We start from the raw sequence: 15612 nt of genomic DNA, 5'->3' as shown, positions 1-15612 counted from the left end.
GCAGACTCACAGACTCCCAAGAAAGGACTAGGGTTTACCAAAGGGGAGGGATGGGGCTGGGTGGGGAGGGAGGGAGAAGGGGATTGAAGGGGTATTATAATTAGTACACATGGTGTGGGGGTGGTCACGGGGAAGACAGTGTAGCACAGAGAAGACAAATAGTGACTCTGGCATCTTACTACACTGATGGACAGTGACTTCAATGGGGTATGGGGGGGACTTGATAATATGGGTGAATGTAGTAACTGCAATGTTTTTCATGTGAAACCTTCATAAGAGTGTATATCAATGATACCTTAATTAAAAAAACAATAAAAATACTGAAACAGAAAACAGAAATGAATTTGAAACCTGTATTTGTACCATCAGAATGTAATTAGATACTTTCTAAAGTCTAAGTATGAAAAATGAAATTACAGAAAATATGAATAAAAATGTATTAATATGTCATAAAGAAGTCCCATTTTGTAGGTGTGCTCCACTGAAGCTGAAGACTAGTAAAATACAAAAATTCAGCCCTGGATTCTAATTTAAAACAACCTGTATTTATTGCCCTACTCTATTAAAGATTCAGATTTTATGTCACTTGCTTAAAAGGTACCAAAACTAATTTCCATAAATTAGAGGAAGTTGGAACAAAGCAAAATTTATTCTTTAAAGTTTAAAGGCTAATTCATGTATTAACATTCTTGTTTGTATCTGTCTCATATAAGCAAAACTAAAGGCCAGTCATTCACTTCTCATTTATGGCTCAGGTACATACCAGGGTCTTTTCGTACTAGTGATTTATGCTGCTACTACTGCTATACTGCCCATCTGAACTTCCTTTAAACCAACATTTAAATGTGTAAGAAGCCTGTATCATTCCAAGTAGGATGAGCTACAAGAAGAAAATTCCCAAATGGCAAAAAAAAGATTCCCAGAGAAAGAGGAATCTGGTAAAAGACTCGAGAAAAGATTTTCCTCCACTCTAAAACTAGGAGAGCAAATTATTGTCCTTATTTTGAAAATTAAACTGATCTCTAAAAGAAGAAGTTTCAGTAAATAAAACTTCAGTGCCTCAGAACCTTTTATCCTAACGGTAACAGCAAAATGCTTATTTAATCTGTGCCAACAAAGGTTTTTTAAACTTCATAATTTTGGGGTGTCAGCAATTGAGCTCTTTTTACTACAACTCCGTAACTACAGAACCACAAAAGGCTAAGAAAAGTTTTAATGCAGCTGCTGGAAGAAACAGCTGAGAAGGACCCTCACATGAGTAAATTATTGCTTTCTCCTAAGAGTATACATGAAATCTGCTTTTAAAAGAAAAAATAGCTTCTAGGACTAATCAATATATTAAAATTCTACTCAAGATGCTAGCCATCATATCCACTTCACTACCATTCACAAATCTAATAATCATGCTTCCTAGATTAGAATCCAAATGAAAATATGGGGCCCAGGACCAGCCTGTGAATTTTACCTTCTCTGTGTTTTCTATCTTGACACTATGTTGTTATGAATTTCTGAATATGACCTTTCCACCAAACAATTGCCTTTTAGTAGTTTCACAGTCAACCCTTTGTTTTCCCAACTTTCTTTTTTTAACTTTTTGGACTTACCTCAGCCTTTTGGGAAATATCATTCATGTTTGCTCTATGTGGTTGTGGGGTAATTATGGAGCTTTGTATATTTCTGCACCTGAAAGAAATACAGTAATATTGAATAAGAGTTTTTAATTACCTAAGTTTTTAATATGCTATGTATTCTTGTAAACAGAAATAGCATGTCAATTGCCTCTCAGAAAATACTGACATAATCCAGGAAAGTAATATATTGTGATAACCCTCATCTGCTTTTCCTTTTCCCAAGATTCAGGATATGGAAGGTACAAGGTGCATGGTGTTAAAAGATCATTGTTAGTTTGTGGCCCAGAATAGCTTGGTGAATATATCAAGTGGATTTACAAAGAATTTGTATTCTGCAGTTATTGGGTGTATTATTATATAAATATCAACTAGGTCAAGGTTGATCTTCTATGACTTTAATATATATTTTTTTCTTTTGCCTAGTTCTTCTATCAGTCTTCAGCTCTGTGGATTGTCCCTTTCTTCCTTTCTTTCTGTCATTTTTGTTTCATGTATTCTCAAGCTCTATTAAGTGCGTATACATTATGATTTTAATATCTTCTGTTTGAACTAATCATTTTGTCATGAAATTTCTCCTTAACTCATTGTCTTGAATTTATCTGATATTAAAATAACTACACCAACTTTCTTAAGTTTAATTTGCATAGTACATAATTTTCTATTTATGTCTTGTATATGTATATCTTGTATATCTCTTGGACACAGCATATATTGGACTCTGCTTTTTTTTTTGGTATCATTAATGTACAATTGCATGAGCAACATTATGGTTACTAGACTGCCCCCATTATCAAATCCCCACCACATACTTCATTACAGTCAATCCATCAGCATAGTAAGATGCTATATACTTGTCTTCTCTGTGTGGTACTGCCTTCCCCGTGCCCACCCCCCCAACATTATGTGTGCTAATCGCAATGCCCCTTTTTCCCGTTATCCCTCCCTTCCTACCCATCCTCCCTAGTCCCTTTCCCTTTGGTAACTGCTACTCCATTCTTGGGTTCTGAGTCTGTTGCTGTTTTTGCTCCTTCAGTTCACAGATGACCGAAATAATTTGATACTTGTCTTTCTCCACCTGGCTTATTTCACTGAGCATAATACCCTCTAGCTCCATCGATGTTGGTGCAAATGGTAGAATTTGTTTTCTTCTTATGGCTGAATAATATTCCATTGTGTGTATGTACCACCTCTTCTTTATCCATTCATCTACTGATGGACACTTAGGTTGCTTCATTTCTTGGCTATTGTAAATAGTGCTGCGATAAACATAGGGGTGCATATGTCTTTTTCAAACTGGGCTGCTGCATTCTTGGGGTAAATTCCTAGGAGTGGAATTCTGGGTCAAATGGTATTTCTATTTTGAGTTTTTTGAGGAACCTCCATACTGCTTTCCACAATGGTTGAACTAATTTACATTCCCACCAGCAGTGTAGGAGGGTCCCCCTTTCTCCACATCCTTGCCAACATTTGTTGTTGTTTGTCTTTTGGATGTTGGCCATCCTAACTGGTGTGAAGTGATATCTCATTGTGGTTTTAACTTGCATTTCTCTTATGATTAGCGATGTGGAGCATCTTTTCATGTCCCTGTGTCCATCTGAATTTCTTGTTTGGAGAAGTGTCTGTTCGTATCCTCTGCCCATTTTTTAAATTGGATTATTTGCTTTTTATTTGTGGAGGTGTGTGAGCTCTTTATATATTTTGGATGTCAACCCCTTATATGTCATTTATGAATATATTCTCCCATACTGTAGGATGTCTTTTTGTTCTACTGATGGTTGGACTCTGCTTTTTTAAATTGAAATATAGTTGGTATACAGTACAACATAGTGATTTGGCAATTATATACATTATTAAATGCTCACCATAGGTGTATTTACCATCTGTCAACATACAAAGATATAATATTGTTGACTATATTCCCTATGCTGTACTTTTATTACAGTGACTAAGTTATTTTATAATTGGATGTTTGTACCTCTTGATCATCTTTACCTATTTCACCCATCCCTACACCCTTCTCCCCTACCTTTATAGGTATTTTATTCTTTTTGACACAGTTATAAATGAGGTTGTTTTCTTAATTTCTCTTCCTGCTAATTCATTATTTGTATATAGAAATGCAGCAGATTTCTATGTATTGATTTTGTGTCCTGTATTTACTTTCCACCTATGTCTTTAAATGTAAAGTACATCTCTTTGATACAAAATATAATTGGACTTTGCTGTTTTAAAAAATGACTTCTGATAATATTTCTTTTAATTGCAATGGTCAGTACATTAACATTTAATGTAATTACTTTTATGAATGGAATTAAAGCTATCGTTTTACTATTTGTTCTTGCTTGTCTTCTCTTTTTTAATTCCTCTATTTCTCTTTTCCTACTTGCCTACTGCTGGATAAACTGAATTTTCATCTTGCCTACTGCTGGATTAACTAGATAATTTTTAGAATTTTATCTTTATTTATCTACTGGACTTAAAAAATTTTAACAGCTTTACTAAAATATAATTTACATACAGTAAACTACATGTTTTAAAAGTGTATAATTTGATAAGTTCTGACACAGGTACATAACCGTGACACTGTCACCACAGTCAAGATAAGGAATATATACATTACTCCCAAAAGTTTTATCAAACCCCTTACCTTCCTCCTCTTCTTCCCTCTCCCATTCTCATCCTCAGGCAGATATGCTTTCTGCCATTGTAGATTAATTTAAATTTTCTATAAATGGAATAATGTAGTATATACTCTATTGTCTGGCTTTCACTCAGCATAATTACTTTGAGACTCATCCATATTGTTACACAAGTCAATAGTTCATTCCTTTGTATTACTGAATATTATTCCATTGTGTGAATGTACCACAATTTGTTGTTCACTTGTTGATGTTCATCTGGGTTGTCTCCAGTTAGTGATTACTATAAATAAAGCTAGTATGAATCATTATAATCAATAACTTAATATTACAAATAAAAATTGCATGAAAGACTAGGCAAGTTTTGGAATAGATAAAAATATTTATTTCTCTTGGGAAAATAAAGTATAATGTCTAGGACATAGGGTATATGTGTGTTTAACTTTTTAAGACACTCCCAAATTTTTTTCGAAGTGGCTGTACCATTTTATTTTTGCATCAATAGTATATGGTAGTTAATACTTTCTGTATATCCTCACCAACACTTGGTATGGTCTTTTTGATTTTAGACATTCTATTGTGATTTTAATTTACATTTCCCTAATAACCAGTGTCATTGAACATCTTTTCATGTTTCTTTTCTACCCATAAAAATTCTTTTATGGAAGAATCTCTTTACATTTTTTTAATTAAGGTATCATTGATATACACTCTTACGAAGGTTTCACATGAAAAACATTGTGGTTAATGCATTCACCCATATTATCAATTCCCTCCCATACCCCACTGAAGTCATTGTCCATTAGTGTAGTAAGATGCCACAGAGTCACTACTTGTCTTCTCTATGCTACACTGTCTTCCCCATGATCGCACACACACCATGTGTAGTAATCATAATACACCTCAATCCCCTTCTCCCTCCCTCCCCACTCACCCTCTCCCAACCCTTCCCTTTGGTAACCACTAGTCCTTTCTTGGAGTCTGTGAGTCTGCTGCTGTTTTGTTCCTCAGTTTTGCTTCGTCGTTATACTCCACAAATGAGGGAAATCATGTGGTACTTGTCTTTCTCCACGTGGCTATTTCACTGAGCATAATACCCTCTAGCTCCATCCATGTTGGAAATGGTAGGATATGTTTCTTTCTTATGGCTGAATAGCATTCCATTGTGTATAAGTATCACCTCTTCTTTATCCATTCATCTACTAATGGACACTTAGGTTGCTTCCATATCTTGGCTATTGTAAATAGTGCTGCAATAAATACAGGGGTGTATTGTCTTTTTGAATCTGAGAACTTGTTTTCTTTCAGTAAATTTCTAGGAGTGGAATTCCTGGGTCAAATGGTATTTCTGTTTTTGGTTGTTTGAGGAACCTCCATATTGCTTTCCACAATGACTGAACTAATTTACACTCCTAACAGCAGTGTAGGAGGTTCCTCTTTCTCCCCATCCTTGCCAGCATTTGTTGTTCCTAGGCTTTTCAATGTTGGCCATCCTAGTTGGTATGAGCTGAAATCTCATTGTGGTTTTAATTTGCATTTCCCTGATAATTAGCAATGTGGAGAATCTTTTCATGTGCCTGTTGGCCATCTGAATTTCTTGGGGGAAGTGTCTGTTCATATCCTCTGCCCATTTTTTAATTGGGTTATTTGCTTTTTAGGTGTTGAGGTGTGTGAGTTCTTTATATATATTGGATATTAACCCCCTGTTGGATATGTCATTTAAAATACATTCTCCCATACTGTAGGATGCCTTTTTGTTCTGTTGATGGTGTTCTTTGCCATACAGAAACTTTTTAGTTTGACGTAGTCCCATTTGTTCATTTTTGCTTTTGTTTCCCATGCCTGAGGAGAAGTGTTCAGGAAAACATTGCTCATATTTATATTCAAGAGATTTTTGCCTATGTTTTCTTCTGAGAGTTTTATGGTTCCATGACATACATTCAGATCTTTGATGCATTTTGAGTTTACTTTTGTGTATGGAGTTAGACAATAATCCAGTTTCATTTTCTTACATGTAGTTGTCCAGTTTTGCCAACACCAGTTGTTGAAGAGGCTGTCATTTCCCCATTGTGTATCCATGACTCCTTTATCGTATATTAATTGACCATATATGCTGAGCTCTCTATTCTGTTCCATTGATCTATGGGTCTGTTCTTGAGCCAGTACCAAACTGTATTCATTACTGTGGCTTTGTAGTAGAGCTTGAATTTGGGGAGTGTAATAACCCCAGCTTTATTCTTCCTTCTCAGGATTGCTTTGGCTATTTGGGGTCTTTTGTGGTTCCATATAAATTTTAGAACTAAATTGCTCTAGTTTGTTGAAGAATGCTGTTGGTATTTCGATAGGGATTGCACTGAATCTGTAGATTGCTTTAGGCAGTTTGGACATTTTGAGATAATTCTTCCTATCTATGAGCACAGGATGTATTTCCATTTATTGGTATTTTCTTTAATTTTTTTCATGAGTGCCTGGTAGTTTTCAGGGTATAGGTCTTTCACTTACTTGGTTAGGTTTATTCCTAGGTATTGTATTCTTTTTGATGCAGTTGTGAATGGAATTGTTTTCCTGATTTCTCTTTCTACTAGTTCATCGTTAGTGTATAGGAATGCAACAGATTTCTGTGTATTAATTTTGTATCCTGCAACTATGCTGAATTCAGATATTAGTTCTAGTAGTTTTGGAGTGGATTCTTTAGTTTTTTATGTACAATATCATGTCATCTGCAAACAGTGACAGTTTAACTTCTTCCTTACCAATCTGGATGTATTTTATTTCTTTGTGTTGTCTGCCATGGCTAGGACCTCCAGAACTATGTTGAATAAAAGTGGGGAGAGCGGGCATCCCTGTCTTGTTCCAAATCTTAAAGAAAACCTTTCAGCTTCTCACCTTTTAGTATGATGTTGGCTGTGGATTTATCATACATGGCCTTTATTATGTTGAGGCACTTGCCCTTTATACCCATTTTGTTGAGAGTGTTTACCATGAATGGATGTTGAATTTTGTTAAATTCTTTTTCATCATCAATGGAGATGATCATGTGGTTTTTGTCTTTCTTTTTGTTGATGTGGTGGATGATATTGATGGATTTTCGAATATTGTACCATTCTTGCATCCCTGGAATAAATCCTACTTGATCATGATGGATATTTTGATGTATTTTTCAATTCAGTTTGCTAATATTTTGTTGAGTATTTTTTGCCTCTATGTTCGTCAGGGATATTAGTATGCAATTTTCTTTTTGTGGTGTCTTTGCCTGGTTTTGGTATTAGTGATGCTGGCCTCATAGAACGAGTTTCAAATATTCTCTCCTCTTCTAGTTTCTGGAAAACTTGAAGGAGGATGGGTATTAGGTCTTCACTAAATGTTTGGAAAAATTTAGTGGTGAAGCCATCTGGTCCAGGAGTTTTGTTCTTAGATAGTTTCTTGATTACCAATTCAATTTCATTGCTGGTAATTGGTCTATTCAAATTTTCTGTTTCTTTCAGGGTCAGCCATGGAAGGTTGTATTTTTCTAGAAACTTTTCTGTTTCTTCTAGTTTATCCACTTTGCTAGGATATAATTTTTCATACTATTCTCTCATAATTCTTTGTATTTCTGTGGTGTCTGTAGTGAATTTTCTTTTCTCGTTTTTGATTCTGTTTATGTGTGTAGACTGCCTTTTTTTCTTGATAAGTCTGTCTGAGGGGTTATCTATTTTGTTGATTTTCTCGAAGAACCAGCTCCTGCTTTCATTGATTCTTTCTATTGTTTATTCTTCTTGATTTTATTTGTGCTGTAATCTTTATTATGTCCCTCCTTCTACTGACTTTGGGCCTCATTTGTTCTCCTTTTACTAATTTCACTAATTGTGAGTTTAGACTGTTCATATGGGACTGTTCTTCTTTCCTGAGTCAAGCCTGTATTGCAATATACTTCCCTCTTAGCACGGTCTTGTCCACATCCCACAGGTTTTGCAGTGTTGAATTATTGTTGTCATTTGGCTCCATATATTATTTGATCTCTGTTTTTATTTAGTCATTGATCTATTGGTTATCTAGGAACATGTTGTGAAGGCTCCATGTGTTTGTGGGCTTTTTTGTTTTCTTTGAATATTCTATTTCTAGTTTCATACCTTTGTGGTATGAGAAGCTGGTTGGCACAATTTCAATCTTTTTAAATTTACTGAGGCTCTTTTTGTGGCCTAGTGTAAGATCTATTCTTGAAAATGTTCCATGTGCCCTTGAGAAGAATGTGTATCCTGCTGCTTTTGGGTGGAGTGTTCTGTAGATGTCTGTTAGTCCATCTATTCTAATGTGTTGTTCAGTGCCTCTGTACTCATACTTATTTTCTGTCTGGTTGATCTGTCCTTTGGAGTGAGTGGTGTGTTGAAGTCTCCTAGAATGAATGCATTTCATTCTATTTCCCCCTTTAATTCTGTATTTGTTTCACATATGTAGGTGCCCATGTGTTGGGTGCATTGATATTTCTAAGGATTATATCCTCTTGTTAGACTGACCCCTTTATCATTATGTAATGTCCTTCTTTGTCTCTTGTGACTTTGTTTTGAAGTCTATTTTGTCTGATACAAGTACTGCAACTCCTGCTTTTTTCTCCCTATTCGTTGCATGAAATATCTTTTTCCATCCCTTCACTTTCAGTCTGTGTATACCTTTGGATTTGAAGTGAATGTCCTATAGGCAGCATATAGATGGGTCTTGTTCTTTTATCCATTCAGTGACTCTATGTGTTTTGATTGGTGCATTCATCCCATTTACATTTAGGGTGATTATCAATAGATATGTGATTATTGCCATTGATTGCAGGCTTTAGTTTGTGATAACCAAATGTTCAGGAGTAACTTCCTTATTATCTAACAGTCTAATTTAACTCACTTAGTATGCTATTATAAAGATAATCTAAAGTTTCTTTTTTTCCCTCCTTTTATTCCTCCATTCTTTATATATTTGGTATCATATTCTGTACATTTTGTCTATCTCTTGACTTACTTTGGGGGTAGTTGATTTGATTTTGCATCTGCTCAGTAATTAATTGTTCTACTTTCTTTACTGTGGTTTTATTTCCTCTGGTGACAGATATTTAGCCTTAGGAACACTTCCATCTATAGCAGTCCCTCCAAAATGCACTGTAGAGATGGTTTGTGGGAGGTAAATTCTCTCAGCTTTTGCTTATCTGGAAATTGTTTAATCCCTCGTTCAAATTTAAATGATAATCTTGCTGGGTAGAGTGTTCCTGGCTTGAGGCCCTTCTGCTTCATTGCATTAAATATATCATGCCACTCCCTTCTGGCCTGTAAGGTTTCTGTTGCGAAGTCTGATTATCACCTGATGGGTGATCTTTTTTCTCTCTCTGGCTGCTTCTAATAGTCTTTCCTAATCCTTGTTCTTTGCCATTTTATATATCTTGGTGTTGTCTTCCTTGGGTCACTTGTGTTGGGAGATCTGTGCACCTCCGTGGCCTAAGAGACTATCTGCTTCCCCAGATTGGGAATGTTTTCAGCAATTACTTCCTCAAAGACACTCTCTATTCCTTTTTCTCTCTTCTTCTGGTACCACTATAATGTGACTATTGTTCCATTTGGCCACACAGTTCTCTCAATATTCTTTCATTCCTAAAGATCCCTTTTTCTCTCTGTGCCTCAGCTTGTTCTCTAATTTCTATTTCATTATCCATTTCCTCTACCTCATCTAATGTGCTTTTACATCCCTCCAGTGTATGTTTCATTTCAGATACTGTGTTCTTTAATGATCAAATCTTATTCCTGAATTCTTCCCTGAGTTCTTGAATATTTTTCTGTACCTCTATGAGTATGTTTATGATTTTTAATTTGAAATCTCTTTCAGGAAGTTTGATGAGTTCAGTTTCACTTGGCCCTCTTTCTGGTGTTTGTGGGATTTTGGTTTGAACCAGGTTCTTTTGATGTTTCATATTTGTATGTGGCACCCTCTACTGCCCAGAAGCTCTACTCTCTGGAGCTGCTCAGCCCCTGTAGCGATGGCAGGGGTCTCAGGTGAGTGGCACTGCTGTCGGAAGGAAAGAGCTGTTTCCTGCTTCATGGCTGCAGTGCCCGTCTCCACTGCCAGGGTCAGTGGGCTGAGGGCACATGTAGAAGCCTCTATGCTTTGCACTTGTAGCTGCCATAGGTGGAGCCTCCCTCTGGCTGGCATGGTGCAATGGTGGGAGCAGCCGATTTTCTACCTGGTGCCTACTAGGAGAAAGGCACAGTAGGCTGCGTATCACAGTGGGGGACCTCAGAGCTATATAGCCAGCCAGGGGGATGAAGTGCCTGAAGCTCTTGAAAGTTCCCAACCAGGGCAGAGTGCACCTGGACAATTTTTTCCAGCTGTCCTTTCTCCTGAGCACCAAGTTTAGTGCAATCTTTGCCCCTTTAGCAGCCCTCTAGCTGCTAGGAAGTCTCTCAGACTGCCCGCTTTTCTTTTGTCCCAGAGTGGCTGGATGTGGATCCTTATTTTCCACAAGTGGCTGGAGTCTCAGTCTCTCCAAGTATTCTGCCTGTTTTAGCTTTCCAACCCCACTAATCTCCAGAGCAACATGTAATGTATGTTCATGCTCCCAGAGCAGATCTCCAGGGCTGGGTGGTCAGCAGTCCTAGGCCTCTACCTCCTCCCTGCTCCATTTCTCTTCCAGTGAGCTGGGGTGGTGGAAGGGCTTGTGTCCCACTGGATCATGGCTTTGGTACTTTACCCTGTTCCATGAGGTCTGTTCTTTTCTCCAAGTGTATGCAGTCTGGCGCAGCCTTCTTTCCTGTTGCTCTTTCAGGATTAGTTGTATTAACTATATTTTCTTATTACATGTGGGTTAGTGAGGAGGTTTCTGTCTCACCTTTCATGCCACCATCTTTAATCCCAGGGCCTCTGTTTAATTTTTTTTTGCCCATTTTATTACTGTGTTTTTTATTTTTCCCCTTATTAAGTTATAAGGGTATTTTTTACACTCTGGATATACTACCTCTATCAGATGTATGAGTTGAAAGATATTGTCTCCCAGTCTTTGGCTTGTCCTTTCATTTTTTTTTTTTTAACATCTTTTGAAGAGCAGAAGTTCTTCATTTTGATAAAAGCTATTTTATCCATTTTTTCTTTCATAATTTGTGCTTTTGGTATTGTACTGGCCTAACCCACAGTCAGAAGGAACTTATCCTACATTTTCTTCTGGAAGTTTTATAGTTTAAGGTTTTGCATTTGGGTCTTTGATCCATTTTTGTGAATTTTTGTATATAGTGACAATTCAATTTTTTGCATATGAATAACAATTTTTCCAGGACCATTCTTTGAAAAAACTTAATCATTTCTTCACTGAAATGCTTTTGCAAATTGGTCAAAAATCAGTTTACCATACATGTGTGGGTTTATTTCTTTACCCTCCATTCTGTTCCATCAATCTATTTGTCCCTCTTGATATCAATATCAGTGTTTTTATTTCTAACTATAGTCACCATGCCATAGTCTTGATTAGTGTACTTTATACTGAGCCATGAGAAAGGTAGTATATCTTTAACTTTATTTTTTTTTCAAAATAGTTTGGCTATTCTAGGTCCTTTGATTCACATGTACATCTTTGAAATCAGATTCATTTCTGTAAAAATGACATTTTGATTGGGATTGCATCGAATTTGTAGATGGATTAGGGAGAATTGACATGCTTATAATATTAAGTCTTTTGGTCCATGAACACAGTATAACTCTATTTATGATTTTTATAATTTTCTCCCAGAAATGTTCTGTAGTTCTCATTATGCAGGTCTTCCACATCTTCTATGAGATTTGTCCCTAAGTAATTTCATAAGTGTCAGAGCTGTTGTAGATGTTGCTCTTTTTAGATTTCAGTTGATGGTTCTTTGTCACTAGTATATAGAAATATAATTTATTTTTGCATTCTGATCTTTACCCTGCTAAATTAACTTATAAGTTCCATTGGCTCTTTGTAGATTCTATCGGATTTTCTACATAGAGGATTACTACATCTGTGAAGAGTTAACATTTTTTCCCTTTCAAATCTGGATGTCTTTTATTTCTTTTTCTGACCTGATTGTACTACTTAAAACCTCCAGTACACATAAACAGAAGTAGAGCAGACATCTTTACCTTGTTCCTGATCTTAGGGGAAACATGTCCAGTCTTTCCCCATTAAATATGATTTTAGTTACAGATTTTTCTTAGATGCCCTTTATCAGATTAAGTTCCTTTCTATTCCTTTTGTGCTGGAGTAATTTCAGGAATGGATGTTGGATTTAACCTAATGTTTTTTTCTGTATCTATTAATATAATTATATGGTTTTTATTTTTATGTCTTAAAATTTTTTATTACTATTGTTTACTTTTAATGAATTATATTAATGTATGTTCAAATGTTAAATTAATTTTACATTTCTAGGATAAACTCTTTGCTTAATCATGATGAACTGTCCTTTTAACATAGCAATAGATTCAGTTTGATAAAATTATGTTAAGAAGTTTTGCATCCATGTTTATGAGGATATTGGTCCACAGTTTCATTTTCATGTAATGTCTACTTTTGTTAACAGAGTACTAACTGCTCTCATGGAATGAGTTGGGAAATATTTCCTCTTCTTCAATTTTCTGTAAGAGTTCATATACAATTGGTATTACCTTTTCCTTAAATGTTTGTAAGAACTTCCCAGTGACACCATCAGGGGCTAGAAGTTTTCTTTGTTGGAGGAGACAATATGATGAAGGTGGGCAGGACATGTTTCTACATAATTATTAACAAGGTCATAACTTTTGTTATTTAGTGGGTCTGCAGATGCTTATTACATTATTAATAACTACCTAGGTAAAAGCAGGCCATGCATGGATTAAGGTATATCATTAACCAGGGTGTATGAGTAATTTAATTCTGCGTGTCTTAGATAAAAATAACAAATAGCTCTAGTCCTGTTCTCCTACCTGAACCATTGTATCATATCTAGAGTTACCTATTAGATATTTCTTCCTATATAACCAACAAAAATACCTACTATTCATTCTCATAGCTTCTCAAATCTTAAAGAGTTATTTCTGGTCCATTGCCCTTCTATATCTCCTAAATTTTATTAGATAGTCAAGATTTATGAACATTAAAAAAAATTTGTTCTTGTATTTTATTTTGCTATTTCCACTGCCCTCATACAAATAAAAGCCTTCATCACCTCACACTTTGATTACCACAATTTGATAATCAGACCTAAATCCAAATTCCAACTCTGCTGCTTCCTAGGTAGGATTAGGTGAGATAACATATGTGGAAAACTCTAGAATAATACCTAACATTGGTAGATATCAATAATTTTGATTAAGTTCACTACACATGGTCTCCCTCACTACAATTTATACTCTTTAGTAAAAACCTACATTTCCCTGCCGGTGACATACATTAAGATATTATTTGTGTAATTTAATAGAATTGTATCAGAGGGTATGAGGAAAATTTGAGCAATCTCACATGGGATTATAGGGGTTTAAAATTTTAGCTGATTTAATTGGCTAGAGAGAAGTTTGAGAAGCCTTTTTTGGCCCTGGTAAAATGAAAGAAAATTGTGTGTCTTGATGACAGCAACGAATTAGCCTGTCAAGAGTAGTCCTGGAGAATAAAAGAATCAGCTAGCCCTCTTCATCTAATTTATTAAAAAATCTTCAAATATATCTTGACTTATAGATCCAGAATAAAATAAGAATGATTTTTTAAAATTTAGTATGAGTAAAACTACTTAAAATGGTTTTTAAATATATAATTTCAGTTTTGAGCTCTCATTTTTAAGAGTTTGTAAAAATTTAAACTGTACTGACCTTAACTTTTTTGGTTAAAATACAAGTAAGCAACGCTTTGCTGATCATATGCTCTGTTCTGCATTTTGAGGATAAAAAAGCCATACCAAAATAAGTTTGTTACCTTTTTGTATTATGGAATTATTCTTTAAGGTGTTGATTACAAACAAAGGGCTCATATCTCTCAGTTGTATGTTGCAGAAAAAAATTTCAAAATCAAATATATAAATAATTATAGGATTCTTTTATACATAATTTAAAAATGTGTGACTCTGCCTTGCAGAAACAACAGTGTATTTCAATTGTCAAAATTCTCTTTCTGTGCTAAATCAGGGTGAAAGGTATGAATTTGACTATTTTGGTTTATTTAACTTCAGAGCAAAAAAGTCTGTTCCACAGTCATTGACTGTATTGTCTTATCTAAACCTAGTATCTCACCAATGCATCCTTTGTTCACAATATGAATAAAATTAATCATGATAATAATCCAAGCTAATATTTACTGAGAGTTACTGTGTACCAGGTAATGTGCCACGTGGCTAACAAGCATTGTTTCAGTTACTCCCCACACTAACCCTTCTGCTAAATATTGTTATCATAACCTATCTTAAAAAAATTTCTAAGCCAAGTAATATAAAATTTCTTTAAATAGTTATATAAGAATAATGCCTTGGAGTTTACCTAATAGGATTTGAACTCCTCTGTAAATTTTTACAGATAGGAAAACAGAAAAGTCAAGTAACTTGCCCAAGACTACACAGTGAAGAAGTGGTAGACACTGGAAAAACAGGCAGTCTGACTACAGAGTCTGTGTTCTTAACCACTGTACTGTGTTGAGGCTGAGAAAGCAGTACAAACTGGTGTGTGGTGGAGGAAAGAGGAGTGCTGACCAGCTTATAAAGTTTTACCTACTCATGTAATCATCAGAAACTTTAATCCAATTATTTGAGAACCTCAGTTCTGAGCAGTAGAAACTGTTGGAATCCAAAAAAGGCATGATTGGTAGTAATTTCCACATTCAGTGAGGTTGTAATCTTTAGTTGGCAACTGGCAGTAGAACATGGTGCTGAGTAAGTAAAAAACAGGTATTTTGTCTCACTTGAGCAGCACATTTTAAAAAATTAATTTATTATTTATATATATTTTTTATTTTGGTATCATTAATATACAATAACATGAGCCACACTGTGGTTACTAAATTCCTCCCATTATCAAGTCCCCACCACATACCCCATTACAGTCACTGTCCATCAGCGTAGTAAGATGCTATAGAATCACTACTTGTCTTCTTTGTGTTGTACTGCCTTCCCTGTGAGCAGCACAGTTTTTAATTTAAGCAAGTTTATCTCTTTTTAAATTGATACATACTAGCAGTTATTCTCTTAGAATTACTTGGACTTAAGCAGAGCACAGAGTTATAAAATGATTCTCAGGTACCGAATGAAATAGTTATCTTGCCTGGTTGCAGTTTAAAACTCATTTAGTAAAAACACATTTGTATCTAATAAAGTCAGGGACTGTTTTGGTCTCTGACTTTTAAAGTTCCCAAGTCAGCAACA

General features: G+C 35.3%; 1 protein-coding gene and 1 long non-coding RNA gene across 5 annotated transcripts in view; one reads left to right on the top strand and one right to left on the bottom strand.

Moving 5' to 3' along the window:
• The window catches only part of NEXN (nexilin F-actin binding protein), a 71619-nt gene that overhangs the window by 42674 nt on the left and 13333 nt on the right, over nucleotides 1-15612 (bottom strand). For all 4 annotated transcript variants that reach the window (XM_057500346.1, XM_036890216.2, XM_057500347.1 and 1 more), the window contains exon 2: nucleotides 1605-1683. In XM_057500346.1, the coding sequence (XP_057356329.1) occupies nucleotides 1605-1631 (27 nt within the window). In that variant the 5' untranslated portion in view covers nucleotides 1632-1683. The remainder of the gene's footprint in view (nucleotides 1-1604; nucleotides 1684-15612) is intronic.
• On the top strand, nucleotides 10603-11305 carry LOC130683369 (uncharacterized). Its single transcript, XR_008997041.1, has 2 exons — nucleotides 10603-10726; nucleotides 10758-11305. It is a non-coding gene; the product is annotated as an uncharacterized LOC130683369 (long non-coding RNA).

This window comes from Manis pentadactyla, chromosome 4 (genome assembly GCF_030020395.1).
Source record: "Manis pentadactyla isolate mManPen7 chromosome 4, mManPen7.hap1, whole genome shotgun sequence".
NCBI classification, from domain to species: Eukaryota; Metazoa; Chordata; class Mammalia; order Pholidota; family Manidae; genus Manis; species Manis pentadactyla.
The sequence above is the reverse complement of the archived record's forward strand: the minus strand, read 5'-3'. Positions and strand labels throughout refer to the sequence as shown.